The 17,501-nt window shown below is 43.9% G+C and overlaps 1 protein-coding gene across 4 annotated transcripts in view; it reads right to left on the reverse strand.

The window, feature by feature from the left end:
• Positions 1-13,125: 13,125 nt before the first annotated feature.
• The window catches only part of SLC12A6 (solute carrier family 12 member 6), a 108,607-nt gene continuing 104,231 nt past the window's right edge, over positions 13,126-17,501 (reverse strand). For 2 of the 4 annotated variants that reach the window (XM_073631447.1, XM_073631439.1), the window contains exon 26: positions 13,126-14,198. In XM_073631447.1, the coding sequence (XP_073487548.1) occupies positions 14,107-14,198 (92 nt within the window). In that variant the 3' untranslated portion in view covers positions 13,126-14,106. The remainder of the gene's footprint in view (positions 14,199-17,501) is intronic. The other 2 variants (XM_073631464.1, XM_073631455.1) reach the window with 1 other exon arrangement.

Below are 17,501 nucleotides of genomic sequence, written 5' to 3' on the forward strand. Positions count from 1 at the left end.
AGTCTTGGATTTGTTACATAGAGGTGGATATCATCTGCATAAGCTGCAAGCTTATATTCAGTTCCACCTATATTAACCCCACTAATATTCGGGTTCTGTCTCAATCTGGTAAGAAGGGGCTCCAATGCCAGCAAAAAGAGCATTGGTGACATTGGACACCCTTGTCTCGTTCCGTTGTACATACAAAAGGGATCGGACAAGGTCCCATTTATTTTCACTCTCGCTGAAGGTTTTGTATAGAACGCCCTAATCCATCTACAGATCTTATCTCCATAACCCACTTCTTTGAGTGTCTCCATCAAAAAGTCCCAATCTACTCTGTCATACGCTTTTTCAGCGTCTAATGACAGTAGTAGTCCTGGGACTCCGCTGTTTTTGATTTCTTGCGTTATCAAGAGAGTTTTGATGCTATTGTCCTTTCCCTGTCTACCTGATATGAATCCCACCTGATCGGGGTGGATAATGTTGTTAATTGTTTGCTTTAATCTCCCCGCTACTACTTTTGCAAATAGTTTTGTGTCATTATTTAAAAGGGATATGGGCCTAAAACTGGAGCATAATGTGTTGTCCTTTCCTTCCTTATGTATAATCGCTATATTGGCTGCCAACGCATCTCTGCTCATTTCCCCTCTCTCTCCTATCTCATTCATGTACATACATAATTTTGGTACTAAAATATCTTGATATTTCTTATAATATAATACTGTCAGGCCATCTGGGCCTGGGCTCTTTCCTGACTGGGTCTCTTTGATAGCCCTCCTTACCTCGGACTCTGTAATGGGGGCCTCTAAAGATGTTTTCTCTTCTTTTGAAATTTTGACCATCTCAGTTTCTTTTAAGTATTTTCTAATTTTTTCTAGCTTTTGCTTTCTATCTTGATCCTTCTTTTTATTAATAGAATAAAGTTCCCCATAATATTCTTGAAAAATTTTTGCTATCTCGGCATCTTTATATCTGATTTCTCCTGATTTCGCCTTTATTTTCTCAATATATCTATTGCTCTTCTTTTTACTTAGTACCCTTGCCAGGAGTCGCCCAGGTCTGTTCCCAGTGATGTATCTCTCTTTTTTAACTAAGTTGTACTTTCTGCGATTTTCTACCTCTATCTGCTGTCTCAAGGCCTCTCTAGCTCCATATAGTTTTCCCAGAATCCCTCCTACCCCTGTTTCTTTATGGTTCCTTTCTAAGTTTTTAACTGCCTCCTGTAACTCCTGCATATTTTTTGTCTGGTTTCTTTCTTTCTCTACTCCCGCCTTTATTATTATCCCCCTAATATAGGCCTTATGGGCCTCCCAGACTATTGATTCCGCTGTTTCTTTTGAAGTGTTTACTCTAAAGTAAAATTCCAGTTCGTCTTTAATTATCTTATCAATTTCCCTATCCTGTAGGAGGTCCTCATTTAATCTCCAATTATTTTGGAGGGGTCTTTGACTATTTTGTTTTATTTGTAGTATCACCGGGGCATGATCCGAAAATGTTATAGGTCCTATGTTTATGTCTTTTACCTCCTCTAAGTTCCTATGGTCAAGAAAGAAATAGTCAAGTCTTGAATACGTCGCGTGAACGGGGGAGTAGTAGGTGTAGTCTCTAAATTTTTTGATGTTGCATCCTCCAGACATCCACCAGCTGGCAACCGTGCAACTTTTTCTTAAGCTTATTCAGCCACACTCCTCCCGTCCCCCGAGGACGCGACGTACTATCCCTACCCGGCTCTAGACATAAGTTCATATCTCCTGCCACGATAACCTTCCCTCTCCTGAAACTCTCCAACTTCGACAGGACTCCAATTAGATATTTCCCTGGGTTGGTATTTGGGCTGTAAATATTAACTAAAGTATATTCCTCCCCATTTAGTTTGCCCCTCAGAAACAGAAATCGGCCTTCGGGATCGGTTATTCTCTCCTCAATTTGGTAGCGCATTCCCCTTGCAAAACCAATCGCCACCCCTTTTGCACCCCTTATCAGGGAGTCACTATAAATCCAGAATGGAAAATCCCTAGACCTTATCTTCCGATTTCTCCCCAGGCATAGGTGTGTCTCCTGTAAGAAGACCACCTCTGCTTTATTGGATCTCAGCTCGCTCATAATGTTAGCGCATTTTATGGGGGAGCTGAGACCCCTCACATTATATGTTACTAGGTTTATTCCGGCCATTTATTCTTCCTCTCCCGATCCAACAAAAAAAGACAGTGAGATTTGTACAGATCTCGCCCCTCCCTTTGCCCCCCACCCCTTCCCCCCACTGCCCCTCCCCCCCATCCTCCCCCTCCCTCCTTTCTTGTAGGGGTATCAGGCCCGCCAATGGCCCTTTTTACCGTGGCCACACCATCTCCACCCGGCCCTACGGTTATCCCCCCGAGGGTTGAGCTCAGTGTGGGCATCTTTAAATCCCCCAGCCCGCCCCAGGATCTACCAGCCCCCCCTCCCACCACTCCCTCCCGGGATCCCCCCTCCCCAACGCCCCCCGCCCATGCTCCCCCCCCCCGGCCCCCCAATCACGGTTTGAGCGGCCCCTTCATCCTTCTAATTGTTCTAACACTTATTTAGGGCCTTTTCTTGTTATACACAGGTTTCCAGATTTGTACTTCTTCTACAGTGTTCTGCCCACCTACTTTCTCCCACCACCCCGGTATTTCTACAGGTGGAATGTCCAGCTTGTGGCAAAAGTTATGGGTCTCTTCTGGGAACCTCAGCGTCGCTGAACGCCCATCTTTTCGCCCAATCAGGCACGCTGGGAAACCCCAGGAATAATGAACCTCTCTAGCTTTGAGTTGTTCTAATAGAGGTCGGAGAATTCTTTTCCTTGCCCGTGTCTCAGCTGCCAGGTCTGGGTATATTTGTAAATTAGCATCGCCATACTTGACTATTTGACTGTTTCTTAGGCTTGCCCTGATTTTCTCTTTATCTTGATAGTTGTGGAACCTCACTATCACGTCTCGAGGTATTTCCTTATTCATCTCAGCTGGTTTCCTGATTCTATGGGCTCTGTCCAATTTAACCCTCTTATCAATTGGGTTGACAATATCTCCAAAGATTTGGTCCACCTTTTCCTGTAAGTTTTCCCCCTCTCCCTGTGCCTCTGGGAGTCCTCTAATCCTCAGGTTTTTCCTTCGACTTCGATTTTCCTGATCTTCTAATCTGTATCTTAAGTCCCTCTGCTCATGTTGCAGTCTTTCCATCTGACTTCTCAAGTTCCCCATCTCAGTCCTCTGTCTCTCAGCTACTATCTCCACCTCTTCAACTCTTCTCAGTATGTGGCTCATGTCTCCCCTTATTGCTTCTGTTTCAGCTTTAATAAAGGTTTCCAGTCTAGCAAACATCTCCGCTATTTCATTTTTTGTTGGCATTACTCCTTCTCGTTGGCTCTCCATTAAGGCCTCTTCTCTTGCTGCTAGGTTTAAACTGAGCGGTTCTGCTTCAGCCATCTGCCTCCTTGTATTGATCTTTGATGGGCGTTCAGGGGTTTTATTTTTTGACCCGCTTACCTTTCCTGGGCTGACATGAGTATTGTCCTGCACCATGTACTTCCTTATGGTGCCTGGGCTGGAACTGGTCCTGGCGGAGGTTCCTGTTGGGTTTGTTGTTACTCCCCCCCTCCCTGCCTTTCCTCTCATTCTTTACTATCTTTTACCCCCTAAACTGTGTTCTTTTATTCTGTTTAGCCACAGTACCTGAGACCCTTTAGTATTACCCCACTTTTAAGGGAGTTTCGTCCTCTACCTTGAAGAAGGTCCAGGTAGTAGTATATTACTCTATTGACGGCTGATTTGAACTGACTGCATCTCACTGGTTCAACTTTTAAGGACCATCTGCATGTCTTATACCAATTCTCTTAGGGTATTCCAACTTACTAGGGAGTCCTAAATTTTAGACCTCTTTTACCACTCCCTTTAATGATCTCTGGTAGTACCCTTGCAATCAGCGTTAGGTACAGGGGACTTCAGAGAGTACACTATAGATATCACCTTTGTTTACCGTTTAGGCCGGTCCCATCTCTTGTATATCCATGTATCTCAGATCCCCACATAGGCGCCCTCAGGCCAGCAAGATAGAACGATGTTAATCATGCAAACAGTACACAAAATGGTACGTCATCAGCTATATGGTTATATCCCCTTCAACCTGGGGTCCAATTTCCAAAGGCTTTATACTCCTAGATAACATTTTATGCCAGATAGATTGTGTGTCCTGAGTAAACCATTTGGAGAAAGGGCTGGCGGGTTTGCACAGCTTCCTGTCCGTGGATGACCTGCTTACGTTCTATCTCCACCTCATATAAAGTGACCGTTAATGCATGGAGAATTCGGAGGGCTCAGTACCCACACCACATTCACCTGCTAAATTAGGTAGACCCGTCCCTTGCCCGTCAAAACCCCACAGCTATAACAGCCCTGTTTTGCGGGTGAGGTAGCAACATAATCTCCTCAGAGAGCTCCACAGTTTCTCTCTATTAAAATTCGTTTACTATAATATCCTTTTTGGTATCAGCCATTTCCCATATTATCAGAAAGAGATGGTCACACTTTAAAAGATAGTTTTATGTACCTTGACGTGTCATAGGGGTGTCCTGAGGTCCTCGGTAAGCTGAATATGTTACTATCTACACATAGTGGACCTTTTACTTTAAGTTTCGTTTACCTTCACATTACCGGTTACAAGATATGCTACAGCAGTGTTATACCATATAAAGCACCAACCCTCTCCTTGCCTTACAGTCGGATACACTTATCTGAGGAGTTGACAATCCCAGCTTCTCCACCGGCGTTTATGGCTTCCAGGAACCTGTTAGTAGTGTCCCTTCACACCCCTCGGCTGGCCGGCTCTCTCTTCGGTGCCTTAGTAGGTCATAGGCTGATGCTGGGGTTTCCTGGAGCTCCCTTTGTCAGCTGTTTCTCTCCGTGTCTTATCGGTTCACTCCCCACCTGTCAGCCTGCTGTTCTGTGAAGGGGAGAGAGCGAGGACGGACCAGAGGGGGGAGAGGGGGGGGGGGGAACAGGAGAACGGCAGCCGCGGTCGTACAGGGACCCGAGTCCCGCTGCGTGTTCCCGGCGCGGGGAGCTAATGGGCGGCCGCCCGGAGCCAGATGAAAAGTGCCGCTATCGGCGTCCCCGCATCTCCGCTGGCCACGAGGAGGGAGGAGGGCAGGAGAAGAAGGTCCGGCATCCCGGCGCGATCTCCGAGGTCAGCCAAGCGCCCACATCCGGCTCCTCCCCTCTGAGCAGTCCCAGTCGAGAAAGCCTGAACAGTGGCGTACTTGAACAAGCAAGGGGGCACTCGCTTGGTATCACTTCTGTCATTAACGCAGCAGATTCTGTCCTGGGCAGAGATCTATGTCTCTTCAGTAAGGGCAGTTCACATCAAGGGGTCAGAAAATGTGCTGGCGGACTTTCTGAACAGAGTGAGCATCAGTTCCAGCAGTTGGGAACTACATCAAGGCACGTTCCAGGAGGCGTTGCTAAGATGGGGTTTCCCCGCAGTGGATCTTTTTGCCTCCAGTCTCAATAAGAAACTACCGGCGTTCTTCTCTCTGGAGAGAGAAACAGAGTCCTTGGGGACGGATGCACTGTCCTTCCCTTGGGACTTCAGCCTGGCCTATGCCTTCCCTCCTTTTCCCCTTTTGCCCCTAGTGGTTCGGAAAATTATTCAGGACAGAGCAGAAGTCGTTCTGATTGCCCCCTGGTGGCCCAGGAGGAGTTGGTTCTCCTCTCTGAAGGCCCTATCTGTGTATCCTCCCTGGCCCCTTCCAGTTCGAAAGGATCTACTCCATCAGGGACCGGTATTGCATCCAAACCCTCAGACCTTCCATTTGACGGCCTGGAGGCTGAGCGGTGCATCCTACAGTTAAATGGATGTTCAGAGAGGGTTATTCATACTGTCCTGGACAGCCGTAAATTGGTCGCAAGAAGAATCTATGGAAAAGTTTGGAAAACTTTTATTTCCTGGCAAAGGAAATCTGGTTTAGATTTTTTTTTTTCCACTCCCTGCATTTTAGATTTTCTGCAGGAGGGAGTGAAAAAGGGGCTCTCTGTCAACACCCTTAGGGTTCAGGTTGCTGCCCTATCTTTGTTTTCAGAGAGAAGACTAGCGGTAGATCCCTTAGTCAGGAGGTTCCTTTTAGCCAGATCTAAGCATACACCCAGGATCCTCAAACATGTTCCTCCCTGAGATCTGTCGTTGGTTTTAAATGCACTAACAAGGGCTCCTTTTGAGCCTTTGCATGAGGCTTCCCTGGAAATGATTTCTTTGAAATTGTCCTTCCTTTTGGCTATTACGTGAGGGCGAAGGATTCCGGATCTAGAGTCTCTTTCCTGTAAAGATCCCTTCCTGAGGATTTTAGAGGACAGGGTGGTAATTAAACCCAATCCACTCTATTTACCCAAAGTTTCTTCCAACTTTCATAGGTCCCAGGAGGTAGTTCTCCCTAGTTTCTGCACCTCTCCCAAAAATGCGGAAGAGGAAAGGTTTGGTCTTTTAGACGTTAAGAGGTGTCTTCTACTTTATCTAGAAAAGACCAGTAGGTTTAGGAGTTCCTCCCAACTGTTAGTTTTGTTCAGTGGCCCCAAGAAGGGGTCCAATGCATCTAAAAGTCCTATTGCTAGGTGGATTAGGGGAGCTATCTGTGAGGCATATAAAGCGTCAGGTCGCACCCCTCCTTCTAGAATTAGGGCCCATTCAACGAGATCCATGGCCACATCATGGGCAGAAAGAGCGAGAGCTTCATGGGAAGATATCTCTAAAGCTGCCGTCTGGTCCTCTTCTCATGCATTTGTCAAGCATTATAGAGTTCAGATGCTTTCCAGCCAGGACCTTTCCTTTGGTAGGAAAGTGCTTCAGGCTGTCGTCCCTCCCTAAGGGATAATATCTTGCTTATCCTCTCAAGTAGCTGTCCTGGAAGGTGAGGGGGGAAAACCCCCGTTAGACTTACCGGTAACGGTATTTCCAGGAACCTTCCAGGACAGCGTCTATATTCCCACCCTATTCTATTTTTTCACTGGTCAACCATGTTTTCCTGATGGTGGTGTGTTTTATGTTTTTTTTTTTTTCCTCTGCCGAGTGCACCTTCGGTGGAGGTTACTTGATCTTCTAAACAACTGAGGGTCAGAGGAAAGGGAGGGGCCTTTTAAATTCTATCTGATTTGTGTTCTCTGTAGAGGGCGGAGCCGATCATCTCTCAAGTAGCTGTCCTGGAAGGTTCCTGGAAATACCGTTACCAGTAAGCCTAACGGGGGTTTTTCCAACATGTTTCGCCAACATTGGCTTCTTCAGGGGATTACAAGCCACCCAAAAGGGTATGTAGAACTGCACAAGGGATATAAAAAAGTACAAACATCAGAAAATACAAAAAAATTAACATAAACAAAATACAACCGTCTAAAACGCATACAAAAACATATCATTTGCCTTATCCACTAAACCCAGAGCTTACCCCAGCAGATCCCAGCGGAGCCTGGGATCAACACCCCCTCTGCAGAGAGGGGTACCATGCGGCCACAGAGGACACGTACCGACCAAGCTAAAGTGAAAAGGTGATTTATAAGAACAGAATTTTAGTATAAATATTTATGTTAAGCAGGGTTTAACAGCACCATGTTACACAGAACATTGGCGTATAGGACTAGTCTAGGTATTTTAAAATTGTCCATAATATTCACGTACTTGGAGATAAATTGCAAAATATACACAGGAGGGCGCCTGCAGGTAAAGTAGCTTGTTTCCAGAAAGATGGGTAAATATGGCTGAGACAAAGTAGGAATAATAAACTAAACAACTAGGAATAAAAAAATGAAAGCATCGTATATTTTGTCTCAGATTCTGCTAGTGGTCAAGATCTAGTGAGTAATATGTATGTTACAAGAAAAAAGCCCCGTTCTATGATCTTACTGAGGATTAACAAATATAAATTCTGTCCACATTTTCTCATTACTTCATATTATACAAAAATGGGCCAAGCGACTTATGTCTCACAGATAGACAAGTAGTTTAAAGAGAAAACGGGAGATTTTTGAAAAAACAGAACAAAAATAGGCTTGTCATCGATTTAGAAAAATCACAGATGAAAGTAAGCGGATGGTTATTTGTATGAGTAGTTTAGAGCCTAGTTATAAGTATGTTTAGGGGACCATAAACAATTTTTTCCATATGCTATATTTCAAATTTCTTATAGGAAGCTCACCTCACAGGCACAACAAAAATGTTCCCAAGTGGCCCTCGATCTCTGGCTGCTGTTGTGCAAGAGGAGCTGGCTTTAGGTGTCCTCTGACGTCACCGGCCGAATGCAGACATGAGGGCATCACCGCGCATGCACAAGAGCCTGGATCCATCCCCGTACTACATTGCCCAAAGGGCCATGCGGGAGACGGTGGGGGGGGCACGGTTAGGGACAATAATGAACATCGGTCTGACAGACCGAATGATCGCATCACCAGATCGATGCCCCTACCTTCAATCTAAAACCGTCATTGGTCAATGGGGCAAAGGAGGTGGGGAAGTATCACCGTCCCAAAGGACAGGGAGCCTGGGATCAGATGGATACAAACGGATGCTTTTGGGCAGTCTTAAGGAAGACCCATGGCAAAGCGCAGCGATGCAGAGTGGGCAATACCGGGTGAATGCACAGGGGCACAGCAGTAAATCCTAAAGCGGAACTAAACCTATCACTTTAACAGATACATTCCTGGAATGTCGGGATTGCTAACTGTCACATTTGCTTGTGTCCTCAACCAAACTGTCAAACCATCAAATGGCTGGTGTCATAACTGATCACATGTGTAGCACCATGACAGTTGCAGATCAATTTATTTATTTATTTTGGAAATTTTTTTTCCACTTGAAAGTGGAGTTTCCCATTAAATCAATACTTCCCTTTACATTATTGCTGTAGGTTTGGCTCTTCAACATGCAGCTTTCTGGTGAGGTCATTTTTAGCCTGGCTTTTGGAGTACTATGTCTGGATACTGCTGGACTGGGAATAGGCGCTTTCCAGACTCTGCTCCGGTCAAAGTTAGCTGTGGGATGCTTTCAAAGTTCAGAACCATTGGCATTGCCTCTGTGCTTGCCCTGTATGCCTGACCGGTTTTGCTGTTGGAATAAACTCTGAAGGTTTTAACGACGGAGTTCCGCTCAAGCTGTCTTGCATACACACGGTCACACCAAATTCCGACCTTCCAGAACGCGGTGACATACAACAAGTAAGACAGGACTAGAAAACGGAAGTTCAATAGCCAATAGCTTCCGTCTCCTACTTGCTTCAGAGCATGCGTCGTTTTTGGTGCGTCGGAACAGCATACAGACGAGTGGTTTTTCCGATAGTATTTTGTTCCGTTGGAAAAATATAGAACATGTTCTCTATCTAAGTCCGTCTGAATTTTCGACAGAAAAAGTCAGATGGGGCATACACATGGTCGGAATATAGGATGAAAAGCTCCCGTCGGACTCTGTCGGAAATTTGGCTCGTGTGTATACAGCATTAGTCCTTGGCCCAACCAGCCTACTCATTGAGAGCTACTGCAATTGTTTAGGTCCCTGAGCACCTTCAACCCCCGTTTTCTCCAGTTTTGACACAAAAGGATGCTGAGGGACTGAGAGCTGTTGTCATCCACTGGGTGGTGTGTCATGCGTGCGCTTTTTCCCGCCACACAGTGTTGAGTAAGCATCTGTCTACTGTTACTCCAGCTTAAAAGCCTTGTCGAATTTGAATTCATTACTGCTGCCCACCTACAGTGACTTTGGTCACCTTCAGTCTTCTGACCATCACTTAGTAACAGCTGTCTGGGTTTCACAGTTTATCTGAGGTTTTGACTTTGCCTCCTTTCCGACCTCAGGGTCCTCTTTGGCTTCATTGGGTGTGGCTGAGCCCTCCAAATCTTTCACCATGGTCATGCAAGATTTTATGACCCAAATTACAAGTTACTTGCCGTTTCTGACTGCAGACAATGGTAACAGTAACTGTCAGCGCAGGGTACAGTGTAAAATTAGAATAAAATTAAATAATAGTAAAAAAACATCACTATTACTAGGTCTGTATTAAAAGGGATCAATAGTCCATAGGTACAAAGGTGGTAGTCCAAAAATACAGATAATGCTGGAGTAAATTAGGGTGGCTGCTGTCCTCAGAGAGCTGGCTTTGTACACAGAAAAAGGGGAGAGAACAAAACAGAAAAAAGGAAGCGCCACCTAAGTACAGTATTAGAAGCTGATTTTAATGGCAAGGGTAAACAAACACAAGAGGTAGGTAGGGTCCATGCTCATCTGTATGTTAAGTCCTGAGGGCTCCTTGGATCCGGAAATGGTTCCTGGTGCGTAGTGTGTAGATCGCCGGTCCCCATCGCGTCCTGTGGCCACAGGAGAAGAGACAGAACCAGCATGGAACACACAGAAGTGACGGGATCACATCCGGAGGAGCTGGTCGCAGGAAGGAAGAAACACTAACAGGATACGCGCTTGGAGCTTCATAAAAGGTCAGTAGAAGGAGCTGAAGCTCCGAGGACGTAGCCCATTAGCGTTTCCTCCTTCCTGCGACCAGCTCCTCCGGATGTGATCCCGTGAAGTCACTTCCATGCGTTTCACGCTGGTTTCGGCTCTTCTCCTGCACTTAGGTGGCGCTTCCTTTGTTCTCTCCCGTTTTTATGCCTGCAGAGGCCACAACTGCGCTTCTGCGCCCACTCCAACAAATTCTGAATCTGACTTGCGTCCTTAGCACCTTCCAAGCCATTAACCACAGAGACTGCCTGATTTTGAACTGCTCCAGTCCTTGACTGTTGGGCTTGCCCCTGAACAATCACGATCTATTTCAATTGCTCCCAAATGACAGTAGACAGTTTGGGCTCTTGTTAATGCAGTGTGCACCACTCTAAAATTACAGGCGTGTTGCTTTTACCAGTGCAGTTTCCTACTCCTAAGGCTGCAAGGACTTTTCCTTTGCACCCACTTTTCTAACTATTGGAATCATCCTGACAAACTGTTTCCTCCACTAAACGTGTATTAATTAGATTTGTATCTGTTTAGGGAGGATTTTGTGCAGAAGTGGCCATTCTCTGTGGTCTCCCAGGGGCTACCTCTCCCTACCTGACCTCAGTTTCTCACCTCCAACCTTCATGTGTCACTGCATGGATTATCGAATCCTCATCAAGCACTCTAGGTTCTTCTGGATCATGGTGTCATTGCCCCAGTTCCTGTGGCAGAAGGTTGCCAGGGCTTTTGCTCCAGTCTGTTCACTGTTTGCCCCATTATGGATTTTAAAGCATTGAAGCCCTCTTTACACCCGGGCGTTTTGGGATCTCAAAATGCACTACAATGGAAAACACAGGTTCAGGTGCCATTATTTTCAATCACACCTAAAACGCTGTGCGGTTTTGATGCACAGAAAATTGCATCACGTAAAGCTTCTGCTACTATTTGGGTGACAAGTTTCATGCGATGCAATTTGCCATGTGGCAAAACCGCAACGCGTTTTAGGTGCCATTGAAAATAATGACACCTGAACCTGCGTTTTGCCATTGTAGTGCATTTTGAGATCGCGGGCAGAATTGCAGCTATTCTGCCATGATCTCAAAATGCCCAGTTGTGAATGGGGCCTGAATATCGTCAGAAATTCAAGTATAGAATTTACCAAATTTGTCATCACTGAGAATGTTTTCTGCCCCCCCCCCCCTTTTTTTTTTTTAAAGTGTTAAAGTATCAAGTATTACGAGGATAGTAATGGCATCCTTCATGTATCTTTTCAAGCTGAACTTGAGTCGGCTAATAAAAATGAAATATAGAGAATATCACATTTGGATAGCTGTATTGGATTGGTCTAGTGCTCTCTGCTGCCGCTTCAGAACCAGAATTTGAGTGAAGAGGAACGGCTTTGTGGGCCTGGCATCTGCAGAGGGGTAGGATGAAAAGAGAAGTAATTCTGGAGTTCAGTTAAATGTTGATGAGGCCAATTTCTTACTCAAACTGTGGGCATTTTTGTGAACACAGCAAGTGACAAAAGATTTGTTGTCAACACTTCCACAGCATGTCTTTATCCATTGGAGGTAACTAAACCACTGTGGTGATTTTTATGGAAACCTTTATCTTGCAGCATTCAATGTCCACTGGGGGCACAGAAAGCCAGACAAGCCCACTAGGTTTCAATATTTGAATAGAACACTGCTGTACATGCTTCACTATTATGTTCTTAAAGTGGAACTTCACTCTCTCAATCAACATGGACTATTTTTAATCCTCATGCTACTAGTCAAGTTCCTCCACTCCAAACTCGCTCATCCATGTCTTTATGGACCTTGCTTTGTGCACTGATCTAAATCATTTGGTAGAGGGGGGATTATGGTGTGGGGTTGTTTTTCAGGGGTTGGGTTTGGCCCCTTAGTTCCAGTGAAGGGAACTCTTAAGGAGTCAGTTAACCAAGACATTTTGGACAATTTCATGCCCGTCACGTCACATTCGGCTACTCATCACATTTTGCTACCCGCTGGAGTGCGCATGAGAGACGCCGCCATATGCGTTCCAACACTGTTGTAAGACCACTTTGCCACAGGGCTCCTCGCGGGTGGGGCTTGAACCTGGACCCAGGGGTGTGGCCACTAAATTCTGCGCAAGCGCAGATCGCCACAGTGTTGTAACGTATATGGCGGCGTCGCACATGCGCAGTCCATCGGGTGGCCAAATATGATGGGTCGCCATATGTGACGCTACACCCCCAACTTTGTGGGAACAGTTTGGGGATGGCCCCTTCCTGTTCCAACATGACTGCGCATCAGTGCACAAAGAAAGGTCCATAAAGACATGGATGAGCGAGTTTGGGGTGGAGGAACTTCACTGGCCTGCACAGAGTCCTGACCTCAACCCGATAGAACACCTTTGGGATGAATTAGAGTGGAGACTGCAAGCCACGCCTTCTCGTCCAACATCAGTGCCTGACTTCACAAATGCAGTTCTGGAAGAATGGTCAAACATTCCCATAGACACAGTTTTTTTAAGTGATTTCTCAGCAAAATAAAGCATGGAGGCATGGATGGATGGGGGAGTTTGTTTTTGGATTAATTAAATAGCATTTTTGGTTTGTGGTGCTCAGATTCAGTGTCATCCCACTTTAATATGACAAACACCTTTTTAATATAAAACATTTTATTGTTTAGAATAACTCACCCCCCAACAAAAATGCTGACACAAACAATGACAACTGTTTTGTAGATACATTTGTAGTTCTAGGGAATGGGGTGAGAGGCAGATAGGCTGGTCTATTCACATGTATCTATGACTGACTCTATAATGGCACCTGCTTCTACTGGTACAATAATGATTCAAACTTTTAAAACAGCAATTACAGAGATTTAACACATGGAATGCTGGTCAGAGCAATAAATTAAAACTTGCCGATACAACTTTCCCATTTAAATAAAAAATACAATACATATAAAGCCACTGAACTATTTTATCTCCCCAACAGTGGATGGAGATTAGTAAAGTGTTTCCTTTAACTGCCAAGTCCTCTTGATATCAGAGGTAATACTTCTGCTTTTACAACACAATAATAAATCAGAACAAAAAAAGTGACAAAACTTTTTCTTTTAGAGAAATGTAACATCTCCACAATACAAGTATGCATGATTTTTGATACTCAGCTTTGCGAATGGTGGTGGTGGGTAGTACGAGTTAGCATGCTCCCAGCCAAGTCAGGAGTTATTAAGGCGTGCTAAAGCATTATACCCTTTAGTAAATGAATCTCTGTGCTCTGGACAAAGCTTCATGGGCACAGACTGCTCCTAATAAGTGGATCAGATACTTTATCCCTTGAAAGAGGGCTGTTTACTGATATTCAACAGGCATTTGATACCTGCTGGTGCATAGAGGTCTCCCTGTTCAGGGCAAGAAAATACTGTTCTGTCCATCCCTTTTGTTGCCATAGTGCTTTTGAATCACAAACATTAACATTTTGGCATTATTAATAGTAAAAAGGATTTGACATGTTGCAGGAACATTAGCTTTCCTCTTGTTCGCCTAGATTGAATTGGATAAATGGTTGGTGTGTTCTAGTTTCAGTAATGCATTTTCTTTTGGCCTCTTTGAACACGTTCTTGGTTTCTTCAACTCCGAGTGAAGCAGAACATAGATGTCAGCTTAAGAATATATAGTGATGACTTCCGTTCCACCACCTCTTACTAAAAGTACGCGTTCCAAACCTTCAGTCAACACTTCAAGAAACTCCATATCTACAAAGCATATTAAGGACCAAAAAAAAGTAAACCAGAAACACTACATGTCAAAAGTGACTGATGGAAGCATTTTTCATAAAATAAATGCTTTATGTGACAATGAAAATGCATCTGGTGTTATTGGACTGCACAGGCTGTTCTTCATACAGAAACTGAAGACAAAGGGCTACCATAACATATTTCTGGTTGATCCTTCATATATAATGAAATGAAAATACAGATGCTAATCTTCAGCTAATGGTAGAGAGTCTTCTTGCTTGTTTTCCTAGAAACTAGAATAAGCCCTGGTTTACATTGATGCGATTTGACATGTCAAATCGGTGGCAATTGCCAGCAATGGCACCATCCACATCAAATGCTGCGTCGCACCGATTTCCAAAAGTAGCTTCTGTACTACTTTTGGCAATTTCCATTGACATCTGTGCAGCAACCAGCACAGATGTCTCTGAAATCGCCCCCGAAGGTGGGACTGACATGCGGGAATGAAATCATGCGAGTTCAGCTGAACTTGCATGATTTAATTCCCACTGTCAGTGTGAACCAGGGCTTAGGCTGGGTTCACACTGCCATATGGAGTGGCTCACAGCAGGGATCCGGTGCATCCCTGTATACCGTTTCAGGCCCAAATTCGATCCGAATTTTTGGCTAAATTCAGACCTGAAACAGAACAGAAGATGCACAGGACTCCTGTGCAGTTCGCCCCGGAGATGTGTGAACCGGCTCCATTGGAGAGCCAGTCAAAATCTCCTGACATGTGAATTGGATGCCGGGAAACCCACATCCAATTCGCAAGAGTTTGAACCCAGCCTTATGCAGCATTTTGCCACACACTGTAAACATCATGGGGTGTATTTATTAAAACTAGAGAGTGCCAAATCTGCAGCTCTGCATAGAAACCAATCAGCTTCCAGGTTTTATTGTCAACACTTGATTGAACAAGCTGAAGTTAGAAGCCGATTGGCTACCATGCACAGCTGCACCAGATTTTGCACTCTCCAGTTTTAGTAAATCAACTCCCAATTCAGAATCCTACAAAAAGACCAAACTGGATCAGATGGAGTCTAGTCTGTTTTTATTTTTAACGTTTTAAGATTATTTTAGTGGGTCATGTAATGTACAGAGGCCTCTTTGGATCAACTTGGGTGGTAGGCATCAATTTATGGAAAAGGAAGACGTCATTATGACATCATCTAAGAAGGTTGGCCCATGACACCTTACATTCATAAGATACCTTCAGTCTTCTGATGAAGAGGTCGTCTAGTGGCAGAAAGTAATCACTTCAGGAAACAAGTAGGGGAGAGGTAATTATTGCAGCAAGAGCTGATTTTTTTAAATTTTTATTTCGAAAAAAGGCTGCCCAGAGTTGTCCACTACAAATGAAGTAGTACATGGATAAGAGAGCTATTAATGACATGTATTGTCTACAGATGCTTTAGTTTTTAACCCCTTCATGATAGAGGGTAAAAAAAATCCTCACCCCTGAACACAATTTTGCAACTGACGGTGTTAGTAAAACTGTACATATCGCAACTACTTTATTTACCCAGGTGGATTATACCTTGTTTTTTTCAGGATAAATTAGGCTTTCATTTAGTGGTAAATGGTAACAGATCTCCTGATTTTTCTTTTAAATCATCAAAATAGTAAAAAAATTAACGTTAATTGTACATTTCTTGCTATTACCATAACTTACCACTAAAGAACAACCAAAAAGAAATTCTCCTACTCCTGACGATTGCAGCGATACCACATATTTATTTGTTGTTTGTACCCGTAGTAGGACCCAGAAACAATAGTGCACATTTTGCTTTTTTATTTGCCTACCTAAAACACAATGACAATAAAGTATAACTAAAAGGCAAAACTTAAAAAAAAAAAAAAAAAGTTTGGATAGAGTGGGGGATATTAGTATGCTTGTCAGAGTGCCCCCGTTAAGGAGATTCACCTCTCTATTTTTCCTGTTTACAATCATCATTGAAAGTAAAAGAAAATCCCAAATTATGGGCTATTCCCAGAAGAGTCATAGAGGGGAAATCTTCTAACGGGGACACTAGGCTTGGTGACTTGGGGATCCCCAAGAATTTCTCTTAATTTGCAGGGATTTCCTCTCACTTCCTGTTTGTCTATGGGACGAGAACTGAAGGGAAATCTCTGCAATGGGACATGAGATGGTAAAAATAAAATCTGACAGGTTATAACCCTCCCTTGCTCTATACAAAATGAAAAGAAAAGTTTTGCCTATAGTTCTACTTATTTTTTTTTTTTTATAACCCTACCTAAAATATACTGGCCTTAACCTTTGATCCTGACCTAGATCAAACCTTGATCTAGCTATTTATTTACACACACTGTTGTTTGTTTACATTTTTCTCCCCTAGCAAAAGGAGAGAAAGATATAATGTATCTTTCTTTCCACTCAGAGGAGAAAAAAAAAACACAGGGGCGGGATGAAAAGTGAATGAACACTGTACAGCCCATTCCAGCACAAACACATGAACGCATATATGCAGACTCATGGGAGAAGACCCACTTCAGTGAGGCCGTATATAAATGTACAGGAGGTGGCAAAGTATTAGCATAGTCCAGTTTATAAAAGGATTCTTGTGAACATCATAAAGTCCTTTTTTTGGAGTCTTTCAAGGGACACCGGAAGTCTTGTGTTGTCGGTTTATACTGTCACCTACCATAGGACGACACTGGAAAACAAAAAACTGTAGGCTAGCTAAGGATATCCTCTCCTACACCTATCATGCCTGTATGGCAAAGCAGTACCTAGTGCATGATCGTAAGCACAGAGGGGTGGGACTTACAACCCCAGTTCCAAAAAAGTTGAAACGCTGTGTAAAATCTACATAAAAACAGAATGCAATGCATTGCAAATCTCAAACTCATATTTTATTCACAATAGAAAATGAACCATTTGAAAAAAAAAAAAAAAAGGTAATTTTGAAATTGATGGCAGCCATACGTCTCACAAAAGTTAGTACAGGGCAACAAAAAGCTGGCAAAGTAAGTGGTACTAACAACGAAGAGCTGGAAGAACATTTTGCAACTAATTAGGTTAATAGGCAACAGGTCAGTAACATGATTGCGTATAAAAAGAGCGTCTCAGATGCAAAGACGGGCAGAAGTTCACCAATCTGAAAAGCTGCATCTAAAAATTGACGAACAATTTCAGAATACTGTTCCTCAACGTAAAATTGCAAAGACTTTAAATATATCATCATCTACAGTACATATTATCAACAAAAGATCCAGAGAATCTGGAGAAATCTGTATGCAAAAGGACAAGGCTGAAAT

This window comes from Aquarana catesbeiana, linkage group LG01 (assembly GCF_042186555.1).
Source record: "Aquarana catesbeiana isolate 2022-GZ linkage group LG01, ASM4218655v1, whole genome shotgun sequence".
Classification (NCBI taxonomy): Eukaryota; Metazoa; Chordata; class Amphibia; order Anura; family Ranidae; genus Aquarana; species Aquarana catesbeiana.